The sequence below is a fragment of the Camellia sinensis genome, chromosome 14 (assembly GCF_055761805.1).
Source record: "Camellia sinensis isolate YWXY chromosome 14, ASM5576180v1, whole genome shotgun sequence".
NCBI lineage: Eukaryota > Viridiplantae > Streptophyta > Magnoliopsida > Ericales > Theaceae > Camellia > Camellia sinensis.
In genome coordinates this window covers 66,289,576-66,307,394 of record NC_138974.1, presented here as the reverse complement: position 1 = coordinate 66,307,394, position 17,819 = coordinate 66,289,576, and the positions used below count along the sequence as shown (strand labels likewise).

At 32.9% G+C, this 17,819-nt stretch overlaps 2 protein-coding genes across 2 annotated transcripts; one reads left to right on the top strand and one right to left on the bottom strand.

Moving 5' to 3' along the window:
* Positions 1-2,236: 2,236 nt before the first annotated feature.
* Positions 2,237-13,289, top strand: PTAC16 (plastid transcriptionally active 16). The gene is made up of 5 exons (XM_028216017.2): positions 2,237-3,817; positions 7,485-7,943; positions 8,074-8,142; positions 10,289-10,347; positions 12,600-13,289. Exons 1-5 carry the CDS (start codon positions 3,368-3,370, stop codon positions 13,129-13,131), a joined length of 1,569 nt encoding a protein of 522 aa, XP_028071818.1. The 5' UTR covers positions 2,237-3,367; the 3' UTR covers positions 13,132-13,289.
* Positions 13,290-14,397: 1,108 nt separating this feature from the next.
* On the bottom strand, positions 14,398-17,420 carry LOC114274148 (ethylene receptor 2). Its single transcript, XM_028216016.2, has 2 exons — positions 15,491-17,420; positions 14,398-15,223 (listed from the first exon to the last, which is right to left on the bottom strand). Exons 1-2 carry the CDS (start codon positions 17,132-17,134, stop codon positions 14,660-14,662), a joined length of 2,208 nt encoding a protein of 735 aa, XP_028071817.2. The 5' UTR covers positions 17,135-17,420; the 3' UTR covers positions 14,398-14,659.
* Positions 17,421-17,819: the final 399 nt, after the last annotated feature.

The following is a 17,819-nucleotide window of genomic DNA, read 5'->3' as shown; positions in this document are numbered from 1 at the left end:
GCATTTGCTCTCACATGGAATAATTTCCATAGAATATGTAAAGTCAAAGGAGAATATTGCGGATCCATTGACTAAAGGGCTAGCCAGAGAGCAAGTGTACTATTTATTGAGGGGAATGCGATTAAAACCTATTATTTAAGAGTCGCCATAATGGCAACCCAACCTAGTTGACTGGAGATCCTAAGATCTAGGTTCAAAGGGACAATCGAATTATGGATGACTTCATGTATCATTAAGGAGGTTTACTCTTACCCATTTCTATGATAAGAAGAGTGATACCTGCAACATTAGTAGGATAGGCTTTGTTTTTAATGATTCTTATAGCTTGGACATCCAAGTGGGGTATAGCAGGATACTCTTAATAAGAAATCACATATATGAGTGTGAACTGGGCCGATTCTGTGAGAATTGAGAAGGTTAAATTCTCTAGAGCGCTCATGAATTACCAGGCCTTGTTTAGGGCCAAAATGAACACAACCGTAAGAACCAAACTGTGTCTGAGGATACACTATGTGTAGTTTATTGTCTTGGCTTACACAAACAGCTGAACAGTTCAAGGCATCGCGTCCACTGGTTAGCGGGTAAGTCCGATAGGCTTTCACTAGAGTAGGTTCAAAGCCAAAAACTACCTATCTCGATGTGGTGTATCTTCTTAATGTATACTTTCTCTGTCTGCATTTTGTTGCATGTCCATTATCATGAATTCCATTCATGTCGGGGATTGTTGGAAAATGACTTTTATATTACTTTATTTTTGCTATCTTTGAGCATTAATTAAGGTGGGACCTAAGCGTTATTTTTAACGTTTCTAAATGGGTTCATGTTTAATGCCGCATAGTGAATAAATTCATGTATTTAGTTGCTCAAAACCATTTCCGGATGAATGAGAATTCAACACACGTTTTCGAGTTCATGAAACTAGTTTTTGCTGGGTTTCCTACACATTTGTGAAATGTACTTGTCCTACATTGGAAAGACTTGAGGAATTGTTTGGATTTATAAACCTTAGCATTGGATACTTGGGATGGACTCCGAGGGGTACCCAAGTTTGTGGAAGGGTGAGGTTATGAGTGTAGTGGGCTAGTCCCATTAGACCCAAAATTAAAATCGCGCGCGTCGTCCGTCCGGTCGGTTGGTCAGGCCGAGCATGGGCTTGTCCGACCCAATATTTATCTTTTTGGGCCAAAATCATTTGCATTTTATTTATTTAATTTTGAATTTCGATTTCAAAATTCAAATTAATTCTGGTCCATTTTTTTTTTCCCCTCACCCAAACAGGTCTGAACAGGTTTCATACTTGTTGGTTTCCACCCGAACAAGTTTGAACCTGTTGAATCTTTTCTTGAACAGATCTGGAACTGTCCAAACAGTTCAAACAAATTTTCTATCTGTTGAAATCTGTCCGAACAGTTGCCTATATGTTGGCACCTGTTCGAACAGCCATCTTTCTTCCTATAAAAGGCCAGCCTTCCAGCAATTCAGAACATTCAATTTTTCCCTTTGATTTTCTTCTCTCATCTCCTCTTTTTGTCTTTTTTTTTTTTGCATTTATTCTGCATTTAATATTAGGAAGAGAAAGAAAGAGTTTCAGCAAAGTTTGGTTCGGCAGACTTAAATTTGTAGTGCTGCAAATTTAAGTGTTAGTTGTTGCATCCTGAGAAGTAGACGCTAGTAAAACTCGAAGCACCGGAGCGGGGCCAAACTATACTTTAAGGAGATTGTATCCAACACAAGTCTCGACATTAATTACTGTAAGCTTTTAATTCGGGAAATAATTTTTATAATTATTTTCTGAATTATTTTATTTTATTGTTTATTTAATTTATACATTTAATTTACATACATACACTTTTGGGGGTTATAACATGTATGGTTGGTGTGAGTTCACTATTCCCCATTACAAAATATCTCACAAAGCCTCTTTTTGTTTCTATGCAAAAAAATATTTTCCTTATATACCCATAATGGCCTTGCCCAAAAGAACTCCTAGATCTCTTGCAATCACTTCTTCAACTAGCATGCCTACATTGTGGAGTTTATGTCTAGAATGAATCTGAATCACATATTAGTATTCCTGAATAATTTTTTTTAAGTTTGTAGTATTACCCTTATTAGTTGTCTAAATTCATCAACCTATGGTAAGCACACTGAAATTTCTAGCCTGTCCAAGAGCATCATTAGCATCTCTTATATCAATGGTGAAATTTGAGATCGCAGTAAGGACCACAATTTGTTTGATAATTGGGTATTTTTGTATCACAATTCTGATTTAGAGCACTAAATTTGAAACTCTAAAAAGACCACTAATGAGGTAGCAGTGTAAAGAAGAAAAAAAAGAGCCAAACTATCACATCAATGATAGGCTTCACATGATGCCACGTCATTAGTGGTGCATTAGTTGTGCTAAATTAGTGGTACGAAGCATTTTTCTTTTGCATCATGACAACGAGTCGGTTTTTTCATTTTCATTTTTATTATATATTTTTTATTTTAATAATCATGTATCCAGATAAAATCCAACTTTTCCTAATTGTAGGGGTTAATCAAATTAATGATAACAATCTATGAATTATAAAAAATAATAAAGGACTTATGTGTAGGTCCTAATAGATGGATTTATTATCTAATAAGTCTTATAATAATTAATGACGTTTTTTTATCAAATATTATTAAAAAACGTCACTAATTGTTAATTTTAAGTGACAGTTTAAAAAAAATTATCACAAAAGTCATTATTTTTTAATTTTCATTGATAATTTGAAAAATTTGTTAAAAAAAAGTTACTAATTGTTAGCTAAAAATCGCGACAACAAAAAGTCACTAATCATCAATTATAACGACGTATGCAAAAAATGGTCAAAAAAATTATTTTTAGTGATAATTTTATTAAGACTTATTTTTAATACGATTTGATAAGATTTAAATTTAACTATTAAACCTTATTGATAATTTACCCAATATCTCTATAGTGATGGCCGCAAAAAAAATGTTGTAGGTGAAGCATCTTTATAAGCTACAATTGACTAGTCGGCATGATCAACAGTATGTGTGTGTGACAATATTTGATGCTTCAACTTCAACACCACCACCACCTCCTCAAACGTAAATACTTTGAAAACGTCTGGTGCCAAATTTTCTTTTCTAGATAGCGTACGGTTACGTGGCTCATCACCATTGGGTGTCCTCTCTCTCACCTTCCCAATCCAGATAATATCCCATCCAACACAATACAACACAACACAAACCACCCTCTGTTTGACACACATTCATCCACACAAACTACCCAAGTGTGTGTTTTTGATCTACAACTCAACACACACAATGACCTCTTGACCCTGTTTTTCTTTCTCTCTTCTCATCCAATTTCATGGCTCCAACTCTCTCCTCCAACTCATTCCTCCTAACCACCACACCCTCTTCAAGGCTAACCCCAAGGAACCCACGGCTCACTGTTTTAGCAGCCAAGAGTTCCGGGCCTGGACCCGGATCCTTCCTGCCTTTCCGGCTCGGAAAACAGGCTGCCGAAGAAAGCAGCCAAGAAGATGATAAACAGAATTCCAATCCATTTTCATTCAATTTTGGCAACGCGTCGGATATAAAGTCACTGATCCCAATTGTTGCTAACCCGGCTTCTTCGGGCTTGGCTTTTGGGAGCCCGAGACGCAAAGACCCTCGCACGGTGTTTGTCGCTGGAGCGACCGGGCAGGCTGGGATTCGCATTGCCCAAAAACTGTTGCGTGAAGGTTTTGTGGTGAGGGCAGGGGTGCCGGATCTTGGGGCTGCCCAGGAACTTGCTCTCATTGCTGCCACTTACAAGGTTAGCTACTATTTTAAATCAATCTGTTTACCAAATTTATCTATTTATTTATTTATTTCTTATAGATTTTGTGTTATTAATGTATTGTTTTTTTAGCATAAAGATCATAATTCTTTTTTTTGCACAAGATATTAGTTAGTATGTTAGTAGTTACACTCTATAAATTCGAACATGAAATCTCACTCACCTTGGTACCTAAGAGCATCTCCAACGGTAATAGGCATTTTACCTATCTAAACATTACTATAAAGTATACATTTTATTTTGCCTATCAACTGTTTCATATTTCTGCTCCAACCATGCTCTTTATTTTAACTATTCATCCAAATACTATTAATTTTATAAAATGCCACATCAGCAACAAAGATGGAGGGAAATAATCCTAATGATTAAACACATTTTGCCTAGCCTTGAAGGTTAGCTACATGTAGCTAGTGAATGTGAGTTGAGCTAAAATGCCTAATTACATGCCTAGTGCATTGGAGTTGAAAAAAGTGAGTTATACTAGGCATTTTACCTAACAAGCATTATATGCCTAGTGCATTGGAGATGCTCTAAGTGCCCTCTCTATGCATGAGTATGCCAAATTGTTTAGGCTAAATTAGACTGACTTCTCTTGATATTTAGAAAAAAAAAAAATAGTAAATGTTATAATTTTAACATAATTACATTAAACTGCTTTAAGACTTTGATTTATATAATATATATACATATTCAATCAAATTTGAAAACAAAATTAAGAAAGCGCTTACATCTTTGTACAAATTTTTCATTTAAAAAAAATAAAATAAAATAATAGAATTTTTTTTATATATGAGTTAATGTGTACATTTTATTTTAGAATAAAATATTTATAAATATGTAGCGATATGCATGTGTATACTTAACTAATTGGTTGGAAAATTAATTAAAGATTTCAATTTTACATGGAAGTTTTTAGGATTACTACTCTATTCAATTAACAGAATCAGAAATGTTATTTGTTATTGGATTTTTATTATTGTCAATCTTATTTTTATTAATAATTTGTTAGTTATATGAATCAAAAAATGATATTATCAATTCTATTACATGAAAATGCATACTTTATATTGTTCATTTTTATATTTTTACACTATTTATATTAGTTTCGATCTATTTAATCTTACTAAAAGAAAATCAATATAATTATACTAAAATTATAAGATTTGTTATGTTTTTTCTAAACTTTAGAGAAGGTAAGTGTAATTGACCCAATTGTTTATCATGCATTTAGCAGAGATTCAAAGAATAGAAATAAATATGGTAAATTACTCTTTGTCCCTTTTATGTTTATTACCTTTTAACTTTGGTCTTTTAAGTTTTTTAAGTTTTTTTTTCTCACTTTGACCCTTCATATTTTAAGTTTTTTTCACTTTACTCTTAAAGTTAATTTCTGTTAAAATTTAGACAAAAAATGACATATTGTCAATTACGTGGTATAAAAATATTTATTATATATGACTTATACATTTAACATAAACTTAAATTCTAATATAATAATATATTTTTCATATTAAGTGACAGTTATTGCGACATTTTCTATATAATTTTGAACATAAATTAACTTTAAGAGTAAAGTGAAAAAAACTTGAAATATAAAGGGCCAAAATGAGGAAAAACAAACTTGTAGGGTCAAAGTAAGAAATTGACCAAATATAAGAGAGAAAAGTGTAACTTACCCAAAATAAATATAAAAACAGAGAGGATAAATTATATTTATAATCTTTGTAGTTGATCCATATTTCACTTTAGTCTCTATTATTTTATTTTGAATAATTTAATCTCTACTTTTTTAAATCTAATTTTTATTTAGTCATCTTGTATAAATTAAAAGTTAAAATTAACGATTTTTGTACTCTCCTAGTATTTACACACACACACACAAAAAAGAAAAAGAAAAAAAAAGAATAAGATAATATTTAAATTATAAAGATCAAATTGTTCAAATTAAAACGATTGACACTCAAGTCAATAGGTCAAAATTATGGGGATAAAAAGTGTAATTTATCCTTTAAAAAAAGGACTAACTAAATTTCTGTGATAGAAAAATTATTCAATGCTTCTAATCCGTCACGTGTTTGTTCTCCTTCATTAATTATCATACAAATACTCTCTCATATTCTTCAATTACCTAATACAAAATCATAGACATTACCTTCACCAATCACAACACCTTCAAGCACCGCATGACCGTACTATTGGGGCATCCAACACTATAATATATAAGAGTTTTAAAGATCAAATATTTTGATCTTTAAAAGTGAAAATTTTGTTTAAAAGATATTTAGAGATTAATTTCTATCGTCATGAGGATAGTTGTTGAAAGATAGTTTCGAAAAGTTAAAAACAAGACTTTTAGTGACAAAATTTTGAAAATATCACTAATAAATAGACTTTTACCGACAAAATAATTTGGTCTCAAAATATTTTATTTTTTGAGACAAAAATTTGGTCCAAAAAATATAATAGTTCATCACTAATGTTTAATTTACGTTGTTAAAACTATAATAACGACAATTTTCGTAACAAATATATTTGGTCCCTAAAAAAAAATTTATCCCTAAATTTTGGTCTTTAAAATCTTAATTTTTTGTAGTGCAATAACCACTCCCAGTGACAACTTCAAAAAAAATAAAAATAAAAATAAAAATAAAAAAATAAATAATTATTTAAAAGTTTATAATTATAATATGGTTAAATTACATTGACACCCCCGAGCTTTATGTTTATTACAGTTTTTCCCTTACCTTTTGAAAATTACATCCATTCCCTGAGATTTAAAATTTCATTACAGATTGTCTCATGAAGTTTAAAGTTTCATAACAGTTCCCCCCTCACCATAATCATCATCATATATAAAATTAAATTAATAGAGGGGTCAGTGTAATTTTCCAAATGTGAGAGAATGAACTGTAATAAACATAACTCTCAGGGGGTGTCAGTGTAATTTACTCTTATGATATTTATAAAAAAGTTTACTGATTTATAATTATTTTTACAAAAATTCACTCGAGGGCTGACTTTTTAACTTTTTTGGTTATTTTAGCCTAGGGCTAAAAAGTTTGGTTTGGAAAAGACTTTTGATTTTTTTGTGAGAGAAAAAATATAATGATTATGGGTTAGATTTGATATTTTGTCTTATGAAATGGTTGTTTGGGATAAACTAAATAAGTGCACTTTTTGAATTTTTATGAAATATGAGTTGGATATGGGTTAAGTTTGAAGTGATGTGATAGAGAAGTGATGTGACTTAAATAAAATGATGTGACTTAAATATCATAGTAACTTTTTAACTTTTTTAAGTTATGCCAAACTAAGCCTAGCCTAAGTTAAAATGTCTATTTTATTTTTTATAATTATTTTAGCCAAAAAAAAATCACAAATTCTTCTTTCCAAACATAGGCTTATTAATGTGAGTAAAAATTACAACAATGCTACAGACCACTAAATTTCTACCACTAACACCATCACTAATGATGTGGCAAGTAAAAAAAACAAAAAAAAACAAAAAACTAAGATACAAAACTCATGTGACAGTGAGTCACTGCCACGTCCTTAGTGCAACCACTAATTAGTGATCTGTATCATTTTTCTCAATAATGTTGCTACACTGATTCATCGTGCACCAACCGCATCACCACCGCAGATTATCTCGAAAGAAGAATCAAACCGCATCAACGCCGTCCAATCCGCCTTCGAAGATGCAGAGTCGATCGCAAAAGCAATCGGAAACGCCAGCAAGGTCGTCGTCACCATCGGCCCCGCAGAAAACGGTCCCACCGGCGAGGTCACCACATCGGACGCCGTACAAGTCATCCAGGCCGCCCAACTAGCCGGCGTGGGCCACGTGGCCATCATCTACGACGCGTCATTGATGGCCACCTCAACTTACAATGTCCTAGATGGGATCTCAACTTTCTTCAACAACCTCTTCTCAAGATCTCAACCGTTGACGATACCGGAGCTCCTGCAGAAAGCAGTCGAATTGGACGTCAGCTACACACTCATCAAGACACGGTTGACAGATGATTTCTCCCCGGAGAGTTCGTATAACGTCGTCGTATCAGCTGAAGGGAGTGCTGGTGCTGGTGCAATCGACTACAAAGTAATGTAAAGTATGCGATAATATTCTTTTTTTTTTTAATTAAAAAAAATTGTAGTTGTTTATGTTTTGTACTAATGTTTGGTATTATTCCCGCAATTTCATATTATTTTATATAATTTTTTTTCCCCAGGTAGCCAAGTCGCAGATAGCATCCCTGGTGGCAAATGTTTTCTCCAACACGGCAGTGGCAGAAAATAAGGTAGGTAGTTACTTACGGCACGATAAACGAGTCCAGTGGAATCGAATATGAATGTTAAGCTGTTTAAATTAACTTTAAAATATGTTTAAATCTGATTTATCTACTAAATGAATCTATTTCAAACAAATTTTTAACAAATCAAGCTCAAACGGCAGCGGAGTCAGAAAATCAAAATAGAAAAGGTACTTATTAATTATAATATTAAAAGTTTATAAAAATATTTCATGCAAGTTTTTATGACTGATTTCGAGAAACATAAAAAAATAATGTTATTTATAATTAATGTATCATGGATAATATAAAAAAATAGATATAAGTCTTAAAATAAATTATATAATAATAAATTATTTTTTTATACAAAATTTGATTAAAAATTCAATATAATGATAATAGCACGTCATCATCAGTATGTGATATCACCAACTAATAGTAAATAAATATATAGAGAGTGAACCTCACATGTCAAATATAACTAACAATCTAATAAATTTCACATCTTTATGATGAGATTACTTATACTTGCATGTCAATAATAATGACATCACCGTTACATTCAAAACTTTTCATAAATAATATGATTTATAATAATTTCTTCATTTTCAATCAAAATAATCATTATTGTTCTTATAATTTTTATGATAAATTACATTCATACCCCCTGAGGTTTGGGTTTAATACATATCACTCCTTGATGTTTGAAAAATTATACTAACCCTCCTATCATTGTAATTATTTAGACAAAATAAAAAAAAGAGTAAAGGAAAGGCGAAAAAAAGAGAAAGTAAAGCAAAGCAAAATTATACTAACCCTCCTATCATTGTAATTATTTAGACAAAATGAAGATATTAAACTCATGCATTCTTTCTTTTTTTGCTTTGCTTTACTTTCTCTCTTTTTTTTTTTAATGTAATTTTCTCTATTTTTCTACTAAGAGTTGTTACTTTTTATTGGGTTTGTAAAATGAAACTATTAACCACAAGGGTGTGAATGTAATTTTTAAAACGTCAAGGGGTGTGTAGTAATTGGATCAAACCTCAAGGGGTGTCAATGTAATTTATCCTAATTTTTAATAATATTTTTGTAATTTTTTTATTTAAAATATTTTCTTTATATTTGCTTTTAAAAAAAAAAAAAAGCCCAAAATCTTGGGGGTAGGGGGGCACGAGACCCCCTGGTCCTCACTTCCCTCTGCCACTAAGCTCAAATAATTTGAAATTTTATAGTACAAATAAACTTATGTTTGATTTAATAACTTAACAAGTTTTTAACGAAACAAATAAGAGTTGAGATCAAATAGTTTGGTTCGTTTAACATCCACATATATTTAGATTTTAAAATAGATAATTTGTCATACTTTTTTCGTTCTCATCTTCTTCTTATTCATATATTTGTTTATTTGTTCAGTGGTGTTACATGCATCAATTAATATACTAATTAGTGTATTAACATATATTATAATATTGTTACTTCAAAATTATAGATTCTGGAAAATGTTATAATCTACCAAATTTTTTACCAAACCTCTCATATGAGTGTGAGACCTACACAAACTCTGGGTCTCACACCTATGTGAGAGATTTGGTAGAAAATTTAATAGATTATTTGAAATTTTTAACATAACTCATAGATTTTACCCATTACACAAATTACAAAGATTTAAAACCTTTAAAATTATATCACATTATCTTTTATGTTGTGTTTGGTTAGAAGATTTGAGGAAAAATGTGGAAAGGGAAAGGGAAAAAGTGTGTGAAACTAGGTGAAATATTGACATGTTTTATTTACATTTCACATACTTTTTCTATTTCTCTTTTTAAATTTCTCTCTAAATCTCCCAACCAAACACAGTGCGTGTAACTTTATTCTTATTTGTTTTTTTAAACATACAATAAATGGTTGTAAATGGGCGTGGATACTTTGTTCACTCTCATCCCAGTCCGTTTTTGGTGTTGGTTTGGGACCATTACGTTATAATTCCATCCAATCCAATTCAGTTATGATTGGCTAACTTAGGAAAAGTGAGACCCAAATTATTATTTGATTGGGAGACTTTGGAGTTTGATCTAAAAAATTTAACTAATTTTAAAATGTGTTTAAACTAAACCATTTACATTTAGATGAACATTTGAATTATTTTCCTTTTCAGGTTGTGGAAGTTTTTACCGATCCAGCAGCTCCATCAAAGCCTGTGGATGAACTATTCAGGTAATTGCAGTCTCATACTTATTTATTTATAATTTTTTTATGGGAAGTCCTATATATATTTTGTACATATTAATGTTCCACCCGTATTATGTACGAGTTATGTTTATAATTATTTGTATATATATAAATTGTAATTTTTAAATATATATTTTTCTTTTTTTTTTTTTACACAAAAAAATAAATATAACAAATGTAACATATTTTCAATCAATTATTTTATGCTTGTTATTCAAATTTAAAAATAATGTACATGCAAAAAAATAAAAACAAAAAGATAGTCAATACAATATTATACATTAAGTAAAAAAATGTGATTAGCAATTATGCTTACATAAATTTATTATAATTTTAATTTCAAATTAAAAAAAAACTATTTTAAAAGCGTTTTATTTAGTTAGTACCGAATAGAATTTTCTTAGCAAAAAGGCAAGTTATACAATTTTGTTACAAATTTTCAAATATCTATTGTTAAACATTTTATTCTACTTGCTTGTTTGTTTGCTTACTTGCTTTGGAAGTTTTGATTTTTGATCTTTGCTTCACATTTATCGTATTGTTTTATTTATTTATTTTTTCTTCTTATTTGATTTTCGCATGATACTTCTTTCATAGTGCATCTCCAAGTGTATTAGTGAAAATATTATACACTTAAAATATATAAAATTACAATATATAGAAAAAAGTAAGTAATTGTCTAAAACTAAAACTACTTTAAGAAAAAATAAAAAATAAAAACAAAGATGAAATTGTTTGAAATATAAAATGGTTTATTTATTTATTTATTTTTGAAACATAAACAAAGAAAACTATATATAAAAAAAAGTACAAAAACAAAACATAAAATATAATACAAAAAATAAATGAATTATAAGATTTTCAAGAAATCTTGCTTGATTTTTACATGATACTTCTTTCATAGTGCATCTTCAAGTGTATTACTGAAAACATCATATATTTAAAATGCACATAATTATAATATATAGAAAAAAAGCAAGTAATTATCCAAAACTAAAACTACTTAAAAAAAAATAAAAAAATAAAAACAAAAATAAAATTATTTGAAATAGAAAATGATTTATTGATACAAGATAAAAAAAAAAAAAAAAAAACTTTTAAAGAAAACAGGGAAAACTATATTAAAAAGAAAGTACATGAATCAAACATAAAATATAATACAAGAAATGATTTTCAAGAAGTGAAACTCATAAACAAATTTTGTAAAATCTTGTCTAAATCCCGAGAATGATATTGAAATAGCCTACACTTCTTGCATTAGGTCCATCTAATAGTTTTAATAAACACAAATGTAATAAATCTCATAACATAAAACACAAACAATTGTGAGACAAAGTATTTAAAAAAAATGAAAGAAACGTTTAATGACGATGTAAAAGCACACTTGGCGTTTTAATTGGAGGTATAAACAGATAAATTACCATAGAAGGGGAAGACAACTTTTATTTTTCATCACAATAATTACATAACTCAATATATAATTTTAATGTTTCTTAATTTTCCAGACATCCAATAATCTATCAATATTAGAATGAATGTATGAACAAAAAAAGAAACATGTGAGAAGACAAAGAGACGTGATTTGAGATCTTTAAATTGCTGAATCTATTAATTAATAGTTATTAGGCTTTAATGATCGGGTTTCTAATATTTGTTAGTCATTAAAACTGATTTATTTGGTTTTATCCATATTCACTTGATAATTTGCGAGTGGACATGTGTCAAGTTTTTACACAAACACTTAGTACATTTTTTGAGTATTATTAATGAAATGCACAGTGTAATTTTTTTTATATATTTTTTTTCCGCAATTGCAACATGTTATTTTTTAATAAAAATTTATATTTTTTATATATCTATTTTTAATATACAATTTTTTTTTAAAAGATTTTTTATAAAAATAATTTAACAATCACATCATTAACCATAATGTATGGAAGAAGTTGAAAATAATGTTGTAATAAGTATGAGAGAAGTCAAAAAGGGTTATGGGTTGAGAGAAATCAATAAATGCTGAGATTTTTTTTTTAAATTAAAAAATTATAATTAAGATATTAGAACTCCTACAAGACTTGTGAGTTAGAAATCTCATTTTCTTCATATAATTCGTGTAGATAGATAAAGAAAGAAATATATATATATATATATATATATATATAGATGAGGAAGGAGGGGCCTATTGTGTATGTAGTTGGGAAAATATAGTCTCAATTGTGTGTGTATTTATTACCTTTTAGTGCTATTCCTGAGGATGGAAGAAGAAAAGCCTATGCAGAAGCCCTTGCGAAGGCAAAAGCCGAGGAAGAAGCTAGAAAAGCAACCGAGAAAGCTCTTGAAGCAGCTGCGGCATCAAAGAAGCTGGAAAAAGAAGTGAAAAAGCTCGAACAGCAAGAAGCTCGGGCTACTACGCTTGCGGAAGAGGCAGAAGCAAAAGCAGCAGCTGCAGGAGCTTCTGTGGAAGGCCTCTTGGGCAAAGCAAAAGAGATTGGTTCGGGACTTTCTTGGGAAAAATTCAGCTCGCAGCTTAAAACAGCAGTTCAAAATCCAGATGAGAAACTGAAAGTTCGGATTGCCACTATAAGGGGACAAGCCAAGGCTCGGAATCTGCCAGCCAAGAAAGCAGTCGTCAAACAACCGACTCCAAGATTTCCCGGTTTGAAACCAAAGGCTCCTCCAAAGCCAAAAGATAAAGAAACAGAGTCCAAGAAAGAAACAAGGAAGGTCTTTGGCGGGCTGTTTCAGCAAGAAACTTTCTATATTGATGAATGAAGATTGAGAATCGGTTTTTAATCTATGATTAATCTCTATGGATGTTTGAGGGGTAAATTATTTTGAGTCTCCGCAAGATATTATCTACATTCTTGCATACTGGTATTGAGGCTATCGAATTATTTTTTTCTAATGAAAGTGTATCATCTCCTGAGCAATTTGGAATTTTATTATTGCTTTGTCTGACTTGGTTTGAGTGCAACCGGGTTCTCTGTTGGGAGTTTATAGAGTTGGGGTGGGGCTAGGGTGAGGAAGAGGCGCTGGAAGGCTTGGATGCTTTCTTCCCATTGTTTGCTTTGGTTAGTTTGGTGGAAATTGGAATAGGCTAGTGTTTCAGGATGAGTCTCGTTTTGTTTCATGGTTATAGAATAGTTTGTTGTTGGTGTGGCATAGTTGGGTTACGGGTACCGTTGATCCAAATGTTTTGATTTTTGTCGATTTTGTGAAGGATTTGATTAGTTAGTTTTGTTTAGTCCTTTTGTAAGTCTCATTTCTGTATTTTTTGCATCGTCTTGATGCTCTTTAATAAACTTGGATTATTTATCTAAAAAAAAAATTGATATAAAATCTAGGCTTACCAAAGTTCTAGTGCATCAAGTATTTTTTGGAGTCACTAATCTTCAGACGAGAATGATGTTAGATCAACTTGTTAAAAGCCTAGGTTAATAGACTCTGCTCGGCTTTGATACCTCCAGACCCAAGTAATCTCAACTCTCCCTCACTATTGTGTCCTACATTTTGTGAAAATTGCCTTGTAGGTGTGTCCATGTTATATCTATGTCATGTTGCGTGCTCATGTCTATGCTAGTAAGCATAAAATTCAACTTCTAAAGCCAAATCAGTAGTTGGAATCTGTGTAGAAAATGGCAAACATAAACAATCTTTTAGCATAAATGGTTTTCCCTGTTAAGTTTAGGCATAACCTAAATAAAACTTAGGGGTGGGGATTAGCATGCTCCTTAGAGGCACAGGTAATCATCTATAATTGTTTTGTTCTGCATGTCATCCACTACTCGTCAAGGACACTACTAATGTCGTAGCTGTAAGTTGCAGTTCTACCAAAAACTCGACAGTACAAAAATGGAAATCAAACACGATTATGAAAAATTGATCAGCTCAATATTTTCAACTAATCTATAACAACTTTTAGCTTTGTTTGACCGGGGGGAGGGGTTGGTTTTACATTATAGTTTAATCAAGATTTGCTTGACCAAGTAAAAGCAAATTAGAACATATTTCCCACGCGATATAATCCTCTCAAACCAATTAGAAGTAAATGGGTATAGAGATTAATTGAACCACAAAGAAAATACAAATCAATCTAGGAATTCACTTAGATAAAATGCAACATTGAACCTCCACATTCCATGTACCTGAAGGATGGGGACAAAAACTAAATGGTAGGTTTGAATTTTCTAAGTCAAACACTGGTTCTTTTTCTACCTCTCTTTCCATTGTTATCTGATATACGAGGATGTTAAGCGAAGGAACCACCGTCTCTATACGGGTAAACAGAAAGTTAAAACGTTTAGTCATTCCGGTTGTTTTGTATAGGAGGAGAGTGTACCCTTGTTTGGTGAAAAATCCTTTGCAACTCATCTTTCATCTCTTGCAAAACAATAGGCTTGCGAATAACACCATGAAATCCATACTGAACACACCTATCCCAGATATCACTGTCAGACCTTGATGTCAACACAACTATTCGAAGGCAGCTTTCCAATCTTAATTTTCTTATCTGAGCAATCACTTCACTACCCTCTTCCTCAAAAATGTCTAGGTCTATTAGTAGTAGATGGTAGTAGTTCTTGCTCGAACGAAGCGTTTCCAAGCATTGGCCCCAAGACGACACAGTTGTTAGATGACATCCCATGTTTTCTAAATGCTTCCTGGTAGCATATTGGTTGAAACCATCACTATCTGCAAGGATTGTTTTCATTCCTTTCAAAAGGCACCGCACAGTCTCAGGGTCCATAAGCCTCGGTTGAACAAGACCTCCATGTGAATGTCGAATGGGTAATCTGATTGTCAATTTCAAGGTTCTACTTAGGTCTTTTGAGTTGTGGCCAATTGATGCACTCCCATGCATGAGCTGCATATGCACAAACCAAAAGTTCAACAATAGTAAGCTTACAACACCAGATTTCGATAACATAGACATCTAAATTTTCCGAGCCTCCATAGACACTGAATCAAGTTAATCCTGTATATGTATCTATATACAATAAACACTAGAATGCAACAATACATTCATATCAGATACATGTAAAAACCAAAGTTTGATATTTATCCATAGTTTAAAATCTCTATAATTAACACACAAATTTACCTATGCAGAGACAAAGCAGCCAGTGCTCACCTTGGCCATTTTTTCACAAACGCTGAAACCATTCCAAGGATTTCTGTCTTCATATCTGTTGTTCTCGAAATTCTTTCGCATTTGCAACAAACTCGGGTAGTTTTTTCCCGAGTAAACTCCACGGATTTCAAATTTCAAGAGAACCAATCCCTTGCATACATATTGCTTCCACTCCTGAGAACCATCTTCTACAACTACAGATACAAAAACAGTGCCACATTCTTGAAAACCCAAAATCTTAACAACCATCAATAAAATGGCCTGAATGATCCTCATTTCATCCCCAATCACCTGTCCTGACACCTTCCCGCAAACCTGAATTTCAAAATTCAGGCCTCTGATATCACACATTAACTTCCCAACGCTTGCAACCTCCTTCAACATCGAATTGAGGCTAAAAGCATGAGACTTCAACTCTATCCTACTGCAACCCAAACCCGAATCACCAGTCGCATCTTCAATCAAACCAGACAACAGTAGACCCACCTTTGCCATAGTATCAACTATCTTCCTCTGTTCTTCAGACACCCAATTCTCTATCTGAAGAACTGACATAATCGCGGCGATTGATTGGCTTGGCCTGATCATTTCTCGACTCATCACGGCCCAAAACGAACACATTGCTTCATTAGCATTCATGGCCAGTTCTTTAGACCTGTGTAAAGCAATGTTCTGCTCCATAAGCTTCTCTCTGATAAGCAATGACTCTTCGATGATTGCAGCGTGTGACAACGCCACGGCCACCTGATCAGCCACTCCTTCCACAATTTCGAGCTCCGCGGAGCTCCAAATTCTATCTCCTTCCTCCGGCAAGACCAAAACCAGAATCCCATAACACGGCTCCACCGCCGGCAGCCTAATCGCCACCCCCGGCGCCACCCCGTTTCCCAGCTTCGAATTCAGCTTTAAAAATCCGACCCCCTTTCGCGCCAAAATCTCAGCCATTTCTGGGTCATCAATAGGAACGCACAGAGGCTCGTAAATCGTCCTTCTCGACTCGTGACTCAGTACCATCGCCGTGTTCGACTCATCAGGCAACCAAATGGCACAGTTGTCCAACGAGAAAGCCTTGGACAACTCAGCCACACAGGTTTCCAAAACGGTGTGACGATCCAGCGATTTACGAATTTCCCGACTCAGCATGAGGGCGAGCCAACTGGCCTCCGCCTGCTTCCTCATCAACCCAATCTCGCGACCCACCTCTCTGGTCTTCGTCACCAACAGACCCTGTCTGACCATGACTCCCATCATGCGAGGTATGAGCTTTGCTAGCTCGAACGAGGTGGCGCAAGATAGCAAAGCAGTGAAGATTTTAAACAGGGTTAAAATGAACAAGAGTTGGAACGAGTGGCGTGAGTGAGTGAAAGCAGAGACGAAGTGGGTTACCCCAGAGAGGACCATGAAGGCGGCGAACTGGGTCATGAATTTGCGGTGAGGGAAGAGAGAAGAGGAGAAGGAGGAGGAGGAGGAGAGGAAGAAGAGGAATTCGAGGGGAATGGAGAAGAAGGAGAGGGAGGTGAGGAGTTCGCTGAGTTTCTGGCAATGGTTGATGTCTTGGAGGGTCCAGAAGGAGACAGTGTTGGGGAGGAAAAAGACGGCGTCGTTTTCGTCGCAGGAGGAAGAAGAAAAAGAAGAAGAAGACATGGTGGTGGGTGATGAGAAGGGTATTGGGAGGGACTGAGGAGAAGTTGGGGCAGAGGGAGGGGGGAAGTATACATTTCTAGAGAGAGAGAGATAGAGACAGACAGGAAATGCAGGAGTAAAGAGGTGAATGGATGGGTTCAATGAATGGGGGAAGAGAGAGAGAAGGAAGGGAGGTTGAACTGAAACTTCTTTTATGCCGAACTGTTAGAAGAAAGCTGTGTATCGCAGTCTGCGTTTAGGCGTTTTTTTAGGACTTTATTAAGAATTTGGGATTAAAACCCAGTTAATTAATGAGGTTCAGGTTGGGATTGTTTTTATTTTATTTTGGTTCATGAATTTCGCAGAGGTTTGGAAAGAAAAAAAGAAAGAGAAAAGAAAAATGGATGTGACATATCATTTAAATTTTTTATTTATCGTTCTAAATCGATATCCAAATTTATGAAGTAAACACGCCTGACTTTATGGTTTTTTTAAGGAGAGATGAAAAAAATTAATTTCTCTCGTATTCATATTTCAAAATGAGATAACTTGAATGTTCATAGGGCTTGTTACGATTCCTCATTTGATAATTTCGATAATTTGAACTGTTTATTTTATAAGACACTCAAATATATATCATTCATGAAAAAAATTAAGTCGATTTGATAAACGTAACTCTTGCATTTATAATGTTTATCTCTATAAA

Coding starts and splice junctions, on each gene's coding strand:
- LOC114274148 (XM_028216016.2), bottom strand. CDS start 17,134: ATGTCTTCTTCTTCTTTTTCTTCTTCCTCCTGCGACGAAAACGACGCC. Junction 15,224..15,490: donor TTTGTGAAAAAATGGCCAAG/GTGAGCACTGGC, acceptor GTGCATATGCAG/CTCATGCATGGGAGTGCATC.
- PTAC16 (XM_028216017.2), top strand. CDS start 3,368: ATGGCTCCAACTCTCTCCTCCAACTCATTCCTCCTAACCACCACACCC. Junction 7,944..8,073: donor CTGGTGCAATCGACTACAAA/GTAATGTAAAGT, acceptor TTTTTTCCCCAG/GTAGCCAAGTCGCAGATAGC. Junction 10,348..12,599: donor CCTGTGGATGAACTATTCAG/GTAATTGCAGTC, acceptor ATTACCTTTTAG/TGCTATTCCTGAGGATGGAA.